At 34.9% G+C, this 16,506-nt stretch overlaps 1 protein-coding gene across 1 annotated transcript in view; it reads left to right on the top strand.

Moving 5' to 3' along the window:
* LRP1B (LDL receptor related protein 1B) overlaps window positions 1–16,506 on the top strand; it is a 739,603-nt gene that overhangs the window by 523,885 nt on the left and 199,212 nt on the right. Inside the window, exons 27-31 of the mRNA XM_061354354.1 lie at window positions 5,702–5,833; window positions 6,884–7,111; window positions 10,439–10,613; window positions 10,920–11,014; window positions 15,448–15,597. Coding sequence (XP_061210338.1) covers window positions 5,702–5,833; window positions 6,884–7,111; window positions 10,439–10,613; window positions 10,920–11,014; window positions 15,448–15,597 — 780 coding nt within the window. The remainder of the gene's footprint in view (window positions 1–5,701; window positions 5,834–6,883; window positions 7,112–10,438; window positions 10,614–10,919; window positions 11,015–15,447; window positions 15,598–16,506) is intronic.

The raw sequence follows: 16,506 nt of genomic DNA, 5'->3' as shown, positions 1-16,506 counted from the left end.
AATCTGTAGAAGAGTTTTCAGCTGGTTATTTACCAGGATCAAGAAGATCAAATATCAAGTTGTGTAATTGCAGCTTTTATTTTATGATGTAGACAACATCAGATTCCAATTTATGGTGGCCTTTTGGGCTTTAAATTATTGTCTTTCAATGGAAACAATTTATAAATTCCCAGTACCTAGCTTTGTTGGAGCTAGGGAAAAATGGTGATACTGTGTGATTAGCTCTGACTGTTTCTTCCAAATATGTAGCAATTTTGCAATAAATGAAATAAGATAGCATTCAGTTTAGAATTCCAAAATAAAATTAACAGTAGATTTACATTGCAAAATGTCAATATGAATATAGCACGGAAGGACATTTTGTACTCTCAGCTCCATAGGTATATATCTAGGTCACCTTTGTTCATGAAAGATTATTAACTTTTAAAATATAATATTCAGCTTAGTTTGATTGAAATAAAATAGAGCAGCACTAAATAAATTGCTGTAGCCTAAAGCAATGTTATTTCACTTATTCTATGACAGATGCTAATTTAAGGTAATGAAGTTATAGTGAGATATTTTCAAGGGTGATACGTTCCTCTGCCAGTAAACCACAGGGGATTGTGGAAAGCTTTGTGACCTAATGCAGAATGGTGTCACATCTCAGAAATACGAGTTTGAGATCTACTCATCTTCACAGAATCAAAGATCTGTATTAGAATGCTGTTAACATAGCATACACAAGTTTTCTAGGAAGAATATTTTCCCAGCTAACGTTGTATTTTTAAAAATTACCAGCTACAAAGAACAAGGTCTTCTGTTTTAGGCACTAGGAGTTGTACCAAGAGTTGTACTACTGGGGACAGCGATGAGTAAATTGGAAGGATCATACAAAATCAACCATGGCCATGGCATTATTTTTCTTCTTGTAGATCGATTTTTATAGTCTAAAAATCAGGACAAGTAGTACAATAACTGCTGAATATAAAGTATATTGGTGCCACAGAGCTCCAATTAATTAAATTGAAGTAATTTAAAACATGAAAAAAAAAGTAATCAAAGCATGAAAAACATCTAATGTGATAGCACTGTTTTGTTACCATATTCTCTAGAGGCATGAATTGCCAGCTGTTTAAAATAACTTGTTTACAGAAAGTTAGCTTAAGATGCATGAGCAAAGTGTTGGCTTTTTTGGGGGGGGGGAGGGGGAGTGTATGTAAAAAATTTGTTGCTTTCAGATTTTATCACAGCTTACTTGTATATATTATTTTTATTTCAAAGCCAGCAGCAAGTTTGGTATATGTATTACGGATCATGCAAAATATATGTAATTTTTCTGAACTTTAAATTAGATTCCTTTGTGGCTTGTGAAAGTTCCATTTTTGTTTTAGAAATTTTAATAGCATTCTTTAATACCTTTGTCTTGACTCAGCATTCTGTCTTTGACAAGGGCTAATTAGCACCTACAAAATTATGGACCTTGGAAAGGTAACATCCACGTTCCTCCCATGTCCTCCTTGTCAGCTTCCAGTAACCTCAAGCTCAGTGATTTTTAAACCTAAAATGGTATCTATGTGCTTCAAAGGCTTTAAAGCCTTTGACTGATTCTTCTTGCATGTACTTATCTGGTTGACTTTAGAATTTACACAAACTGTTGGTGTCTATAACTTTTTGGGCAGCTGGCTTTGGTGGGTAGCTGCACTGTGTGAGAGAGGACCTAGTGCTGCTTGTTTTAACCATAATGCTGATAATTCTTTTCAGTGTGTTCTACCTCTTGTAATAAGAGGGGTATTGGACAGCAGTTTCATAAATATAAATTAATCTGTTGCTTCAGAAAAGGATCTTGTAGATATGATGCTATTTCAGTGCTCATTCACATGTGCGTAACTTGAGATTGGTTTGGGGGTTGGTTTTGGGGACTTTTTTTGTTTGGTTTCTTTTTTTTTTCCCTTGTGTATTCATATACATGTATTGAAATTTATTAGATGTTTTATTTCTCAGTCACTGTCATTTAACTCTTGCATAGCTTTTCACACTTGGATTTAATTTAATCCTTTGTTACTGACCTTTTTTTTTTTTTTTTTACTTACTTGAATGGTGCATTTCTGGTTTTTCTGAAAGCTTTCTATAAAGCATAATACCTGCTCCTAAAAGTACCATCACCTTTGGCCTTTCCCCATGGGAATACCATAGCATTACAGCACTTGTTCTTTTACATCTGCCTTTCTTATCTGCCTAGTATGCCAATATGATTTTTTTAGGTCAGCTATTTTGGGCAGTCCTGTCTTATTTTGTAATTTACGTAATTACTTGCGTTTTTCTGTTTGCTTTTTGCAGTACCCCAAACTGTACACTGGAGATGGGTGGGAAACTGAGAGATTCATTATCAAGAGCATCAGAATTACCATAAAGTCATCATACCATATACAATAGAGTATCATGAAGAATTGTACTCACTTTGACCTAACAGTGTTCTTGTTTATTTTGGTTCATGCTGAATATGTAATTTTTTTGTTAGATGGTAGACTGACTAACTCTTCAACTGAATGGTTAAAAACTGAAATAGAAATAGTGAATATAGGAAATAAATATGTATTGTAGAACTAATGCATTCTCTGATCAGACCTAACTTGCAAATGCCAGAGACTGATGCTAAAATAATCAGATGTAATCAGGTCATATAAAGATTTTGACTGAGTACAGCAGAAGGATCTTTTGCCCTGGAAAAGTGTTGACAGTGAGCAGAGGATAAGATCTGTAACTCATTTTAAATATGAGTAGGAATAGATCGTCAGCAACTTAAAAGTATTATATTGATATAGCTGTAGTGCATATATCTGAAGATGTAGGCTGAATTTAATCATGTTGTGCACCATTACAGTGTAAGATTAAAAAATTGCCTAGCTAAAATCTGATGCCAAGAAGAGACAGGTTCAGTGTTAACACGGAGGATAAGTTGGTTCACAGTGAATGCATACTAAGAGGTTCTCAGAGTATCTGTTCTTTTAACTGGTGGTAGAATGTCTGTAGAGGTTTTTCAAGGGTTAATGGTCAAGAAAAATAAACATTTTGTTTAGACAGTCTTTCGGAGAGCAGTCAAGAGGGACAGGATGACGAAGAGTGGCATATGCATATCTGTGCATGGTACTGTAAGATAAATAAATTGAAAAGCAGTCAGCAGTGGAAAACAAATAATGCAGAGGGCTGGTCAGTTGGTAAAAATGCCAGTTCTATGGGTTCCCGTGAGCAAAAGGAACATAGATTACTGGAAATTATTAGGAAAGGAGTAGAGAATCACAGATAGTGAACTGTGGTGCTGTATAAATCCATATTGCTCCCATATCTTGAGTGCTGTATACAGTTCATATAAAAGATACTGAGAAAGGTTGACAGGCTGATCAAGAGTATGGGAAAGGTTTTTGTATGAGGACAGGTAAGCTGATGCTTCTTGAAATACAGCTTATAAACAGGCTTCTGTATGATGGTGGTCTGTGAAATCATAAATGGCATGGAGAAGGTGAATAAGGAATGGTTATGTGGTTATTCACATTAGAAATAGAAGGAACTGTTAGATCTAGCACAAGGAAAAAGCTCATTTTTGTGAGAGTCAAAGTAATGACATACCTATTTTCTTTCAAGCGGATTAGTTTTTATTAGAAAGTAAAGGATGGGCTTAGCTGTTACTCAGTGAAAGTGGTCTGAATATGGAATGCGTATGGAATACGTGCTGGTATAAGTAATTTTTAGATTATAGTAATTTACTTCTCTAATTGTGCATGTGTGTGGAAACAAACACATCTGATTGATAACATTTTTTTCCACTAGTTTTGTATTCTGTGATATATGAAAAGAATCGTGATGTGGACACAAAGTAGACAGATTTTACTGTCTCCTCTTGATGATGCTTCTAGCAAGCTTTAACCACAACTCTTTCTTTCACATGATCATTGACCAGCATTTTTTCTGTATGTACTTCTATTTGAATGCTATACTGAAATAGCAACTTCTGTAGAGAAGAACATTATGCACTCTTAGCACAGGAAGACAGGAGATTATTATTCTTAGTCCCTAAGTAGATCCTTGCCACAGATGGTTGAATGCATATAAAAAGTTTGAGTTTCCACTGAAATTACTGTTTTGTATTGGTAAATAAATTGAAGGAAATGCAGTTTCACAAAATGTATGACTAAAATTTAAATCACTTGACACCAGTGTTGAGAATGATGAACAGTGCAGGAGGTTGAATCACTAGATGAGCTGAGATCCCTTACAACCTAAATGGTTCTATGACCCCCTTCACAATATTGTCAAAACCCTAAATTATGTTCCTTTTTTATGTGTAGTTCATAGGGATAGTTGGGAACATATTAAAAGACATCGCCCCAGATTTTTTCACATTGTTACTACATATACAAGAAAAGTGATGATGTTAAGTAAACATTTCTCTATTGTAAATTTTGGGAAAGACAAAATCAAATATAGGCATCACATAAGAATAATAAGTTTTGGGGGTTTTGTTTGTTTTTGGTTTAGAAGAGCTGACAGAGAGGGTATGGGATTCTTCTTTGTAATAAATGTTTGAATAACAGGAGAGACCACAAAGGCTGCAAGAGTGTAGCATGGCCTCCTGTGCTGCAGGTGTTTTAAAGGGACAAATGGAATGAATTTACAAAAACTCTGTAAAAGACTGTAAATTTTTGATAGAATGATGGAAGATGCTGGATATAATTTCATTAACCTACTTATCCAAGTTTTGAAAGTTTCATTTTTCCTGTTGCACTGGTCAGACCAGGAAGTAGTTAAAGGATTCAGGAGTTGTTGGATAAATTTAAGGAGGCATGCATTGATGAAAAAGAAATGGTTCAATAAAGCAAACCCTGACTTTGTCTTAATATTTTAGTGCTTGAGTTTGAGCTAAATTTATTTGGCAAAGAAATTCATACATTGGATTTCTCTAGTTATCTAATTACTTATATTGCAGGCTAGCACAGCGTTGGAGGAATATATTCTAAACTAACTGATTTTGTTAATTATAAGTTTCTCATTATGAGTCAGTCATTCCCACTTCCCTTTTCATCACTAATTTTCTAAGTTTTCTTTTACTAAATGGAAAAATCAACATTACTTTCTGTTTATGCCCGGAATGTCTCTTCAGCAGTGCTCTGGAGCTGTGTATATAATGAAAGAAGATAATGGTTTCTAAGTTTTGTAAGACTAAAAAGTCTTCTCTCGTCAGCTTGCTTGCTGCTCTTTAAAGCAGTTTTAGCACATAACATTCAATCAGTGAACTACAGGAAGCTACTTGAACAAAGCTACACTTAGGAGAATATTTTTTTGCAAAAATTAGAATTGTTCCATATTAACATTTTTCCCCACGTGTCCTGGTTAGGTGTGTACGGTTCTTTACATTTAAATGCTATAAAAATACTTCAAAATTAATATCGTGCTGGGAAATTTTATCTAGAGGCTTCAGGAAGTTATGATGATAGACTTTTGGCCATCCTAATGAAAGAAAATTTAAAAAAATGTCTGGACAACAGTTGAATATCAGCCTAGAAAAAGTGATTATAGAGCACAAGCTCAGTTAATCAGTAAGGTTGGGTTTATTGTCAAACAGAATTTTCACTGCTTTCTCACCCATGTAGCATATGCTAGTTTGACAAACCCTAGTTTCAGAAAGGTGTTTTTATATTTTGTGTGTTTTGTTATTCAATTTTAGCTTCCAATCCGTGTGCTGCTAATGAGGGCAGAGGTCCATGTTCTCACATGTGTCTGATCAATTACAACAGAAGTGCTGCATGTGCCTGTCCACATCTGATGAAACTATCTTTCGACAAAAAAACTTGTTACGGTAAGTTTTCCTCCTAAAGCCTGACAATTGTATTGATTTGCGATTTTTGAACTGGACAAATTAAAAAATGTACTCTTAAAAACAATCTACACAGTGCATTTTAATTATATATTTTAGAGGGACATCCACTTGAGAACTGGTAACTTACTCTAATATGAGGTGTGTGGAGCTTTGATATTTATTACTGCAACCATTTTTTCCTCTTGTTTATGTGTATGATATGTGAGTAAAACTTATCTCTGTAAAACAGAAAGATTTATACTTTAAAGTGGGTCATCAGACAATGATGAGTCAGGTAAGCTGAATAACAATAAGGTACTTACTAGCTTAGATCTCTGCCTATTCTTCTAAAGTTGTACTAGTTTCATTTTCAAGGATTAAAAAAATGAAATAAAGAGTAAATATTAGGCATGCAGCCTTGCAGGGGAGTTTTATGAAAAATTTCAATAAACAGTTTTTAAGTTATAAAAGCCCTTGAACTGTCAAATAATGGTCTATTATCTGTAAAACCTTGTACTACATAACTTTTTGCAGTGTTGATAAATAATGTTTAGGAAATAAAAAAAAAAATAAAAATTCCAGCCTGTGTGCATTTCACTGCTTACACATATGTTAGAAAATTTCTCCTCAGTTTTGTTGTTTGCAAAGCTTCTGTGTTCTAGTGATACTTTGTTCCCGTGAGATACCATATATTAATATCTGTTATGATGTGCAAGTTAAAGAGTATTTTTTTTTTTCATTGGGATAAGTGGAGTAAAATTTTTAGAATACAATTTTTAACATTTTTGTGTAGGCATTCACAAGACCATATTGATTAAGTGGTGTAGTAACATGCCCAGCATCCAGAATTAATGTATTTTCCTGTGATTTTTGGGCTCTGTAACATACTTTATTTCTCAAGTGTCACAAGACTTTAGGTTTTTCAGAAATGTTAAATCATTCATATAAACTTTATTTATGCATTGTCAAGTGTTCTCAAATTAATAACGTAGACTTCTGTTAGTGAAGTTGTGAAGAGAATGAGGAGTGATGTTTACCTTTTTCTAACAGAAAGGAAGAAATTTCTTCTCTATGCAAGGCATTCAGAAATAAGGGGGGTTGACATAGAAAACCCGTACTTCAACTTCATCACAGCCTTCACTGCTCCTGACATTGATGATGTGACAGTGATAGATTTTGATGCTCTTGAGGAACGCTTATACTGGATTGATGTGAAAACACAGACCATCAAACGTGCCTTCATTAATGGGACTGGCTTAGAAACCATTATTTCAAGAGGTAAGTAGCTTAACATTTAAATAAAAATAATCCATTATAGGTAAATGTGTGTTTATAAGCATTCTAAAATATGAGCATGTAAGTTCTTTTTAGGTGTACCTTTCACTGGTAGTGGATAATTGATCTAAACAATAAGAAAGCACGACTTTGTTCAAGATTCTAGTTCCTCTTATTGATTAATAATCCATTTTTATTTAAATACGTTTGGAGGTAATTGTAACGTTGCTTTTATACAACATTAAGATGTGTAGCAAACAATGGAAATAATGTCTTCTGGGTTAGGTAAAAACAAAAAAAAGACTAAAACCAGAAAAATAACAATATCCTGACATAGCTTTGCACTGAAGACTTTCACGTGCTTTTCTTACGTCCTTTGGCTATCTGTGCTGACATAGCAAAGAAATGAGCTCCATTAGAGTTATTTTTCTCCAGTCCTTGTAGATCTTTTGGCTTTGTCACCATTGGTGAAACACAATATGGTGTTTTTATTATTTTGGTGATACTGATGTTATTCATTTACCTGTTGTCTTCTTGCAATATGCGATATGTGTCATGTACAAACTGTTTGCAGTACTTGAGTCCCATGAGGAAGTGCAGCCTTTTGAATCTGTTGTCTTTGAACCCTGAATATATTCGACATTGTTGCTTTAGTTACTTGTGATACAATAATTCAGGTTTTGCTTTTTGCTGAGCTTTTTCATTATAGGTAAGTATACAACAATAAAAGGGATTTGAAATATTAAGGTTTTATTATTAAAATGTTGCAGTAACTTAAACTATTTTTGCAGTTAACATATTCGTTGTTCCAACACTTTTGCTCTATACTTGGACGACACGAACTGAATGGATTGCAGAGTCTTCAGCCCTATGTCGCATGTTAAAAGTGATACCCTTTCTTGTCCTTGCTACTGGTGAATTTTTGTTTGTTTCCAGCAACTGAGAGTTCCTCTCCTGGCAGAACATGATGTTCTTCTATTTTGTGATACACCTACCTGCTTGAAAATAGGAAAGGTCCTGTCTGACAGGGACTCTACAGAAGCAGGTTTTGCAACTGCTGGTTTCTCAACTGTTAAATATATGTTTTAATGGAAAGAGGAGAAAAGAAATAATTAAGTTCTGTAAGATTGGACCTTTTCTGAATTTGGGGACAAATTAAAAAAAAAATACTTCTGTACCTGGTTATTTGGAAACTTTATTTGGGTGCTGCTTTAGAAGAGATTTGTTCTGTATCAGCATATTTTGGGAAATCATTGGACAAATATGGCCAGTATCCCCACATGGCTATGTAGATTGATGAATTTATTTCTTTGGGTATCTTTTTTTATCTTTCCCCCTGCTATCTCAGAGACAACTTTATTAACAATTGGAAACATTTTTTAATACCAGAACAAGGTTGTCCAGGGTTCAGCAGTAGCAGTCATTTTTCTCCTTCTTAGTAGCTGGTGCAGTGCTGTGGTTTTGACTTTCAGCCTGGCAACAGCACTGATAGCACTGATGTTTTTAGTTGCTGCTCAATAACGTTTAGTCTGACCAAGGACTTTCCGAGTCTCATGCTCTGCCAGGGAGGAGGATAAGCCAGGATAAAGTACAGACAGGACATCTAACCCAAACTCACCAAGGAGGCATTCCATACCACAGCATGTCATGCCCACTATATAAACTGGAGGAGTTACCCCGAAGGGTTAGATCACTGCTCAGTTGGGCTGGGTATCAATCAGAGGTGGTGAGCGGTTGTATTCTCCTCCCTTGTTATTTCTGTCATCATTATTATTATTGGTGGTAGCAGTAGTGGTTTGTGTTACACCTTAGTTACTGGACTGCTCTTATCTTAGCTCGTGGGAGCCACATTCTTTGAGTTCTCCTCCCCGTCCCTCCAGGAGCAGGGGGGGAGGAAGCAGCGAAAGTGAGTGAGCGGCTGTGTAGTGCTGAGTTACTGACTGGACTTAAACCACAACAAAGGCCTAGAGTTCCTTTTAGAGATGCTCTTTAAATCAAGATGCCCAAAAGAGGAAAAGTTGTTGTGTTTTAGAATGGTAGGAGAATAGAAGTTTTTTTTCCCTATATAAAATATAGGGTGTAAAATCACAAAACTTGTCAAGAAAATGAAATGTGAAGAAACATACAATGTGTGGCTGTTTCTCGTTATCAGCATTCGTATTCATTTTATTATGGTAGCTACAGTGGTGAAGGTTTGGGTGGGAAGGTTGTGCCAGTTGTAACTTACTAAATATAAAATTTGCAAAATTATGATCTTCTGGCACATCAAAACATTATAAAGACTACTTGTGCGTAAATTATCTCATTTGCTTGGTTATATTTTTATGCTTCTTTATAAGAACATAAGAAGCTTTGTAAGTGCGTATTAGCAGGATTCTGCTTGGATGAAGTCTTATGCCAGTGTCATAAAGATGCCAGTCATACTTTAATTTTTTATAATCATGAAATTCTTGTTTTCTTGTTGCTGCAACCAAAATCCCCCCAAAAGCAGGGTATTGGTTTAAAGTGGGTCAAGGTTATGTATTCAGTGTCCTTTGTTGCATTCTTTAAAGTTGACATCCTAACTTCGTAATGCCCAGTCAGCATTTGACCTTATGTATGTGCAAGTCAGGCCTTAGCTACAGTAATTCTGTCAGTCATAGTAGCCACATTAAGTTGACAAAGTGGTAGTGTAAAAAATATGAAGTAGAATGAAATCATTAAATACCCTTGTCCTGTTTCCTTGTCTACAAAGATGCTGGCCCATATGAACCACAGCTATGCCAAGGCAGAGTGACGTATTGGTATATAGATCTTGAGCAGTGACTTTATACCCAGGATTTAAGGCAGATATTAATATACATTAACATTTTTTAATCAGTACCTTACTAAGGAAAGCCATCACATGTGAAGACACCTATGAAGCTACTAAATTAACCATACCTTACTCATGTTTTGCTATTTCAGGTAACAAATTCATCGTCAACCCTTAAAACACCACAAACCACACTTTTTAATAGTGCACTGAGTAACAAATGCTTTCCAAAGTATAAAAATACACTGCAGTCAGTGTCTGTTATTTTGGGGAAATAGATTTTATGCTAATTTTTAACAAAGTATTTATGGATGTTTTTCTGAATCTTCAGTGAAGTTTTTATGTTCTTATTTCAAGAGTATCAGCCCCCCAAAAAAGAGAATAATTATTAATCTTGGCAACTTGTTTATAAGTACATCTAAGCAGAATATTGTGCAATGTCGTTACAAACTGTAAAATAAATTATTGTCTTTTTTCCTCCAAAACTGAGAATAATCCAGAAGGAAAATCAAAATAACTGCTTTCATGTTTTGCAGATATTCAGAGTATCAGAGGTCTTGCAGTGGATTGGATATCACGTAATTTATATTGGATTAGCTCAGAATTTGATGAAACACAAATTAATGTGGCACATTTAGATGGTTCCTTGAAAACTTCAATCATCCATGGGATTGATAAACCCCAGTGTCTTGCAGTTCACCCAGTAAAAGGGTAAGATAATTGTGGGTTTAATAAATAAACTACATTAAAGCTCATCAGAAGATTTCTTCTTTGTTCAGATTTTGAGTTTGCCCATTCTTTTTTCTTTCAAACTTAAAGTAAATGCATGTGTTTGGAAATTTTTTCTGAGAAGTTCCTAACTAAGTACTTTCCCTACCAAACATTACTGATTACATGTACATGTAATAAATAGTTGAATATTTTGCCATGTTCTAAACTTACAAATGTTTTCACTACCGATGCGTTGAAAAAACTGTACACAGAGCAACATTTAAATATGTTCATTTTCTTCTTCAGGAAACTCTACTGGACGGATGGTAACACAATTAACATGGCAAACATGGATGGCAGCAATAGCAAAATACTTTTTCAGAACCAAAAAGATCCTGTCGGTAAATACCTTTTTTGCTGTTGCTTTTTTATTTGATAGTGCTTTATTATGGTCATTATCTTGCAATGCTACTTAAGTATATTATGGTGTTTTTTGTATACTATACAACAGTGAGAAGAACAGGCATAAAGACATGAAAAACATTTAATGTACATTTCAGTTTCACAATTTAAGGTATCTTTTGACCATTCTTATTGTTATCTTCTGTAGGTGGGTTAAGTGTAACATCATTAACTTCTAGGGTTACAGTAGACTGAAAGTGAAGGAGAACCCATCTGTTTTTCTCAATCTTTAGATCATGGGTAAAATAATGTAGAGGGTTTAATAAGTTCTGGATATGTGTGAGAGAATACTTTGACTGGAAATGTAGAGCCTTCCTCACCAGGATTTGGCTCTTAACTTTTCACATACAGAAAAAAGGAGTGGTTGATATATATAATGACTTAGCCTCAGTTTTAGTATACTTGGGAATATAATTGATGATAAATCATGACACTTTCTGGGGAAAAAGAAAACATAAAACCAAAACAACTCTGTGTGTACTTATGTACTATTTATTTATTTTTGGTTCTGGTCTCTTTGTAATTTCATTTTTTAGAAGGTTAAAGTGGTTATGTCAGTTGTTCCTGCCTTATTAATGTCCCATCAATAAAATTATTACATTTCAGAGCATTTACAGGTTTTCATAACTAAATGTGTTAAGCAAGCAGAAGCAAAAATGGCTTAATTCCATAAATTTGACAGAACAGGAACACAGCATGCATTTTAGATGCTAAATTCAAAGAATTTTGTGGAAGTGTTCTAAAAGGCTCAAATACCAACACATATAGATCATGTAAAAAAGAAACTAGTCACTCTAGTTCCATTAAGCTGCATACTTAGGTGGTTTCTAGTTGTTTGTTGTTGTTGTTGTTGCTGTTTGGTTTATTTTTTGTTTGGTTGTTTTTTTTAATTCTTTTTTTTTCTTTTCAAGGAAATGGCTATAGTAATTTTTAAAATAGCTTAGATAAATAACTTTTAAGTGAATTACTGTCTCAGCTACATTCAGAGGACTCCATAGTTATAGTTAGGGATAGTGTTCTCTGGATTTCTTGGTTTGGGGGGGGGTTTGTTTTTTTATTTTCTTGCCCATGTTTTTTTTTTTAAATATAAGGTTCAATCCTTTCTTCTGAACAAGCTCAGAGTTTCTGTTTTGCTAATGGTTATAGCGCAGTCCTATTTGCTGTTTTAGCTGTTCTCGTTTCATTTTCTTGGATGTCTATCTGAATATTACTTTCTTTTGAATTTATAGCATAGCCTACAAACAAAATCATTGCAGATGTGAACCAAAAATCTTCTTTAGGCTGGCTCTTGAAATTTTCATCTTAAAACTACTTTGCTTATTTTTTTTAAAAAAGTCATTTAGTTATTTCTTAGGTATATGTGCATTTAGCAGAGAAATAAATTCCCAATTCCAAGCATTTTTTTTCCACCTGAATATATAATTAGCCATAAACACGTAAAAGTCCCTTTCTTAAGTCACTAAGGTGGGAAACATGAAAAAAAAAAAATCTATATGTTGTTCTTATAACTCATCTAAGCTGTAATAGCAGTGTCCAACATTTGATTGATTTAGGTAGTAAGAATGAATCCCATCTTTAATGTTCTGGGAACATACTGTTTCCTTAAGCTTCCACTGCTTTTTAGAGATTTTCACAGGTAAAAATAAAGTTAGAGGAATGTATGTCATTTAATCAGTAAGTATACGATAAATGCTATCAACAGTCATTTCCTTGAATTTCAGGGATGCACCAAATTAAAATATCAAACTCAATTATCTGGTAGTGAAAGCTAAAATCTCATTACATTTGTAGCTTCGATATTGGAACCTCAGTGTATGAATTGCTGGAATAACCTTTGTGATATACAGTTTAAATTGTAGCTTATTTCTGGAAAATTGGGTAAAGGAATTGGAAAACGCCTGTGAAAAGATCATGGTAATAATGCTTTTAAAACACAACAGAATTCTCCAAGACTATTATTTTACAATCCACGTGTTCAGGTTGACTTTGGCAGCTAGGATATAAGGTATAAGCCAGTCACGCATGCTGGAATGCATCCTGAGTATTTGTGGTGCTTATGGCTAAGAAGTCAAATAGGACAATTCTTGGAAAAATCTAAATGAACATGCTCTGCCTACGTTAGAAATAGCATGTTTTTACAAAGGTTGATAAAGGTAGAATAACACAATGGGAAAATAGTTCGGGAAGAAAAATGTGATAGACTTCTGTAAAAGGAAATAGGAATGTTATTTCTGGCCAGGTGCTGCTGTGTAATTGGAATATCTGCAGGTAGAAACACCAGTTTAATATCTGAAGTAGAAAACCTGACAAGATAACATTGCAATTGCTGTGTAGACTGCATTCACAGCAACCCCATGAATAGATTTGTCTAGGTGAAATCAGTGAGCAGCTGACTGGTAGCAGTCAGGAGTTAGAGAATAGCAAATGCTATTAATCTCGGAGAAAGCAAGCTTTTATACTTGCATATTACCTCTGTAACCCATGGCAAGGTTAATCCATATTCTCAGGAAAGTTTCCTGTTTTAGGCATAAGCACTGCAAGCCTGTGTTGCGTTCTTCTGGGTGATACACTTGCAGAAAGGGAGAAAATATCAGTAACTAAAGGAACTGGAAAGCTGTTTCCCAGAAGCTTGGAAAGCTGATAGCTTTTGGCCTACTATGACAAATGTACTTAAAATGGCGGTGGCATGATGGCATCTTTAAGTTCTGCGGCCCATGACACTGCTTTCTGCTGTCAGGATATTGAAAATATGTCAGGCTTTCCACAGAGAAGCAGTTTACAGGGTGGAAGAAGAATACTGTGTAGTATCTAGAGGTTAACCTATAGAGTGAAATACGGTATTTTTTGACAACTTGCTGCTGGATACCTTAACATGAGTCCTGGAAAAAGTCTAGCACCAAGGCAAAATATTCTGCCATCTCTTGTCATGGTGCTAAGCATATTTCATAGAATCATAGAGTCACAGAATAGTTAGGGTTGAAAAGGACCGTAAGATCTAGTTCCAACCACCCTGCCATGGGCAGGGACACCTCACTAAACCATGTCACCCAAGGCTCTGTCCAACCTGGCCTTGAACACCGCCAGGGATGGAGCATTCACAACTTCCCTGGGCAACCCATTCCAGTGCCTCACCACCCTTACAGTAAAGAACTTCTTCCTTATATCGAATCTAAACTTCCCCTGTTTAAGTTTTAACCCGTTACCCCTTGTCCTATCGCTACAGTCCCTAATGAAGAGTCCCTTCCCAGTGTCCCTATAGCCCCCCCTTCAGATACTGGAAGGCTGCTGTGAGGTGTCCATGCAGCCTTCTCCAGGCTGAACGGCCCCAGCTGTCTCAGCCTGTCTTCATACGGGAAGTGCTCCAGTCCCCTGATCATCCTTGTGGCCCTTTTTTGGACTTGTTCCAACAGTTCTATGTCCTTATGTTGAGGACACCAGAACTGCACACAATACTCCAAGTGAGTTCTCACAAGAGCAGAGTAGAGGGGCAGGATCACCTCCTTCAACTTGCTGGTCACGCTCCTTTTGATGCAGCCCAGGATATGATTGGAGTTATATTACCCTTTTTTCACTCATCAGGAACTTAACCTGACTGCCATGATTTTTCAAGTACGATGAACAGTGGCTTAGTAACTTCGTTTGCCAGCTAATATTTACTGTGGAAAATCTCCTGCTATAATTACTTGAACATTTTTAAGATTGTACAAGTCTGAAACACGATTACTTAGTTCTTTGTTCTTAATTTCAGAAAATTATATGCTGTGCTCATTTAGTAGGCTATTTTGCAAGTATTTTTATTTCTATGGTTATTTTGCTTGTAACTCCAAAGAGTTGATCATGAGGTCACCTCACTATGAAACAAAATGAAAATGAATACTATGAATTTATTGAGAATTAATATTAGCTTTCGGTATTTCAGCATTCTAAGCAGAGGGCTGTGCATATAGGGAAGGAACAGACTTTTCCTAGTTTTGAATCCCAAAAAGTAGCTTGTTTTCTAAGTCTTTATGTACTCATAATGTTAGAATATAAATTATGGCTTCTGGTTTGCATTTACGAGGGACCTTGCTAAGGACCTCAGTTCACTCAAGTACTTGTTCATTGCCAGATAATGCTCTTTTATCAGTTAGTCACCAATTGATGTCTGTAAATGTTGGGAGAAATAAAAGGCAGGAATCTTTTGAAAATCATAGTGGGTTTACTATTAATGGCCAAGTTTAGTTTTATATTGTTTGTTTTTTAAAGCTTAATTTTGAAGCACATTGTATGTGTCTATATTTTTAAATGTGCATATATTATGAAAACAGTGTAATGTTAAATGAGTATTATCCATGCAAGCCAAAGTTGTTAAAGTTGTGTATATGAATTACAGGTTTATCGATAGATTATGGAGAGAACAAACTTTACTGGATCAGTTCAGGAAATGGAACAATAAATAGATGCAACCTAGACGGTGGTAATTTGGAAATAATTGAATCAATGAAAGAAGACTTAACAAAAGCCACAGCTTTAACCATTATGGGTAAGTCCAGTGGTAATAACTTAGATTTTAAATGATTGGAAGCTAATTGATAATGAACTATCAAAAGCTTGGAGGAGCTATTGTTTTTGTGTAGATAAAACATAGAGTACATTCACTAGCGGTACTTTTTTGTTTATGGAAAAATGTTTTTTATCTTTTATTAAACAATTTACAATTTCTGTTACAATTACATGTTTCTAAGTATAGTTTGACATACATATACACAGTACTAAGGTAACAGACTGTTGGCTATAGTTATTTGTAAAGCATACTGGAAGGAGATATGCTATACTCTTCATTACAGAGAATTATCTATGGCTTTTCTCCCGCTGCTCTCTTCTATTGTCTTCATTCAGAATAGCCTGAGTTTGTTGGATTGGCTTGCACTTTGTGAAGACTTCTTTTATGAATTGCTGGTGGATGATTTGGTTTTTCAGATATTCTGTGTATTAAATTGATTGAAGAAATAAGTTGTTTATTATACTTTCCATGTTAGAAATCTTTAGAATGTTCAAAAACTTCTGAATTATAAAAGTAACATAAGAAAAAACTATAAAATTCAAGAAGTCTTTAAGTCGCAGATTGCTGAATATTATGAAAAAACTGTTTTGAATTCTCATTTTCTTGTATGCATCTTCAGCTCTTGGCCCTTGCTTGAGCTAGGATAGAGTGTGTTGAAGAAATTCCAGTCTGTCTCAGAATTGGTATTTATATTATTCTGGAGATAACTTTATAGCTGTCCATATTTCCTCCCAATGCTTTGCTGACCTTGGTTCTGGTTCAATTAAACATTATTTATGTTTATCTTGGATGTTACAAAAAAAACAGTTCAAATGATAAGTAGAGTTTTGTTGGGATAGTTGACTCATCAACTGCCAGAATCTTTTTATAAAATATTTATCTGATAAA

Source organism: Neopsephotus bourkii, unplaced genomic scaffold (genome assembly GCF_033783945.1).
Source record: "Neopsephotus bourkii isolate Nb327-2 ecotype Australia unplaced genomic scaffold, CSIRO-AGI_Nbou_v1 NB_730, whole genome shotgun sequence".
In the NCBI taxonomy this organism is placed as follows: Eukaryota; Metazoa; Chordata; class Aves; order Psittaciformes; family Psittacidae; genus Neopsephotus; species Neopsephotus bourkii.
This window is presented reverse-complemented; position numbering and strand designations above follow the sequence as displayed.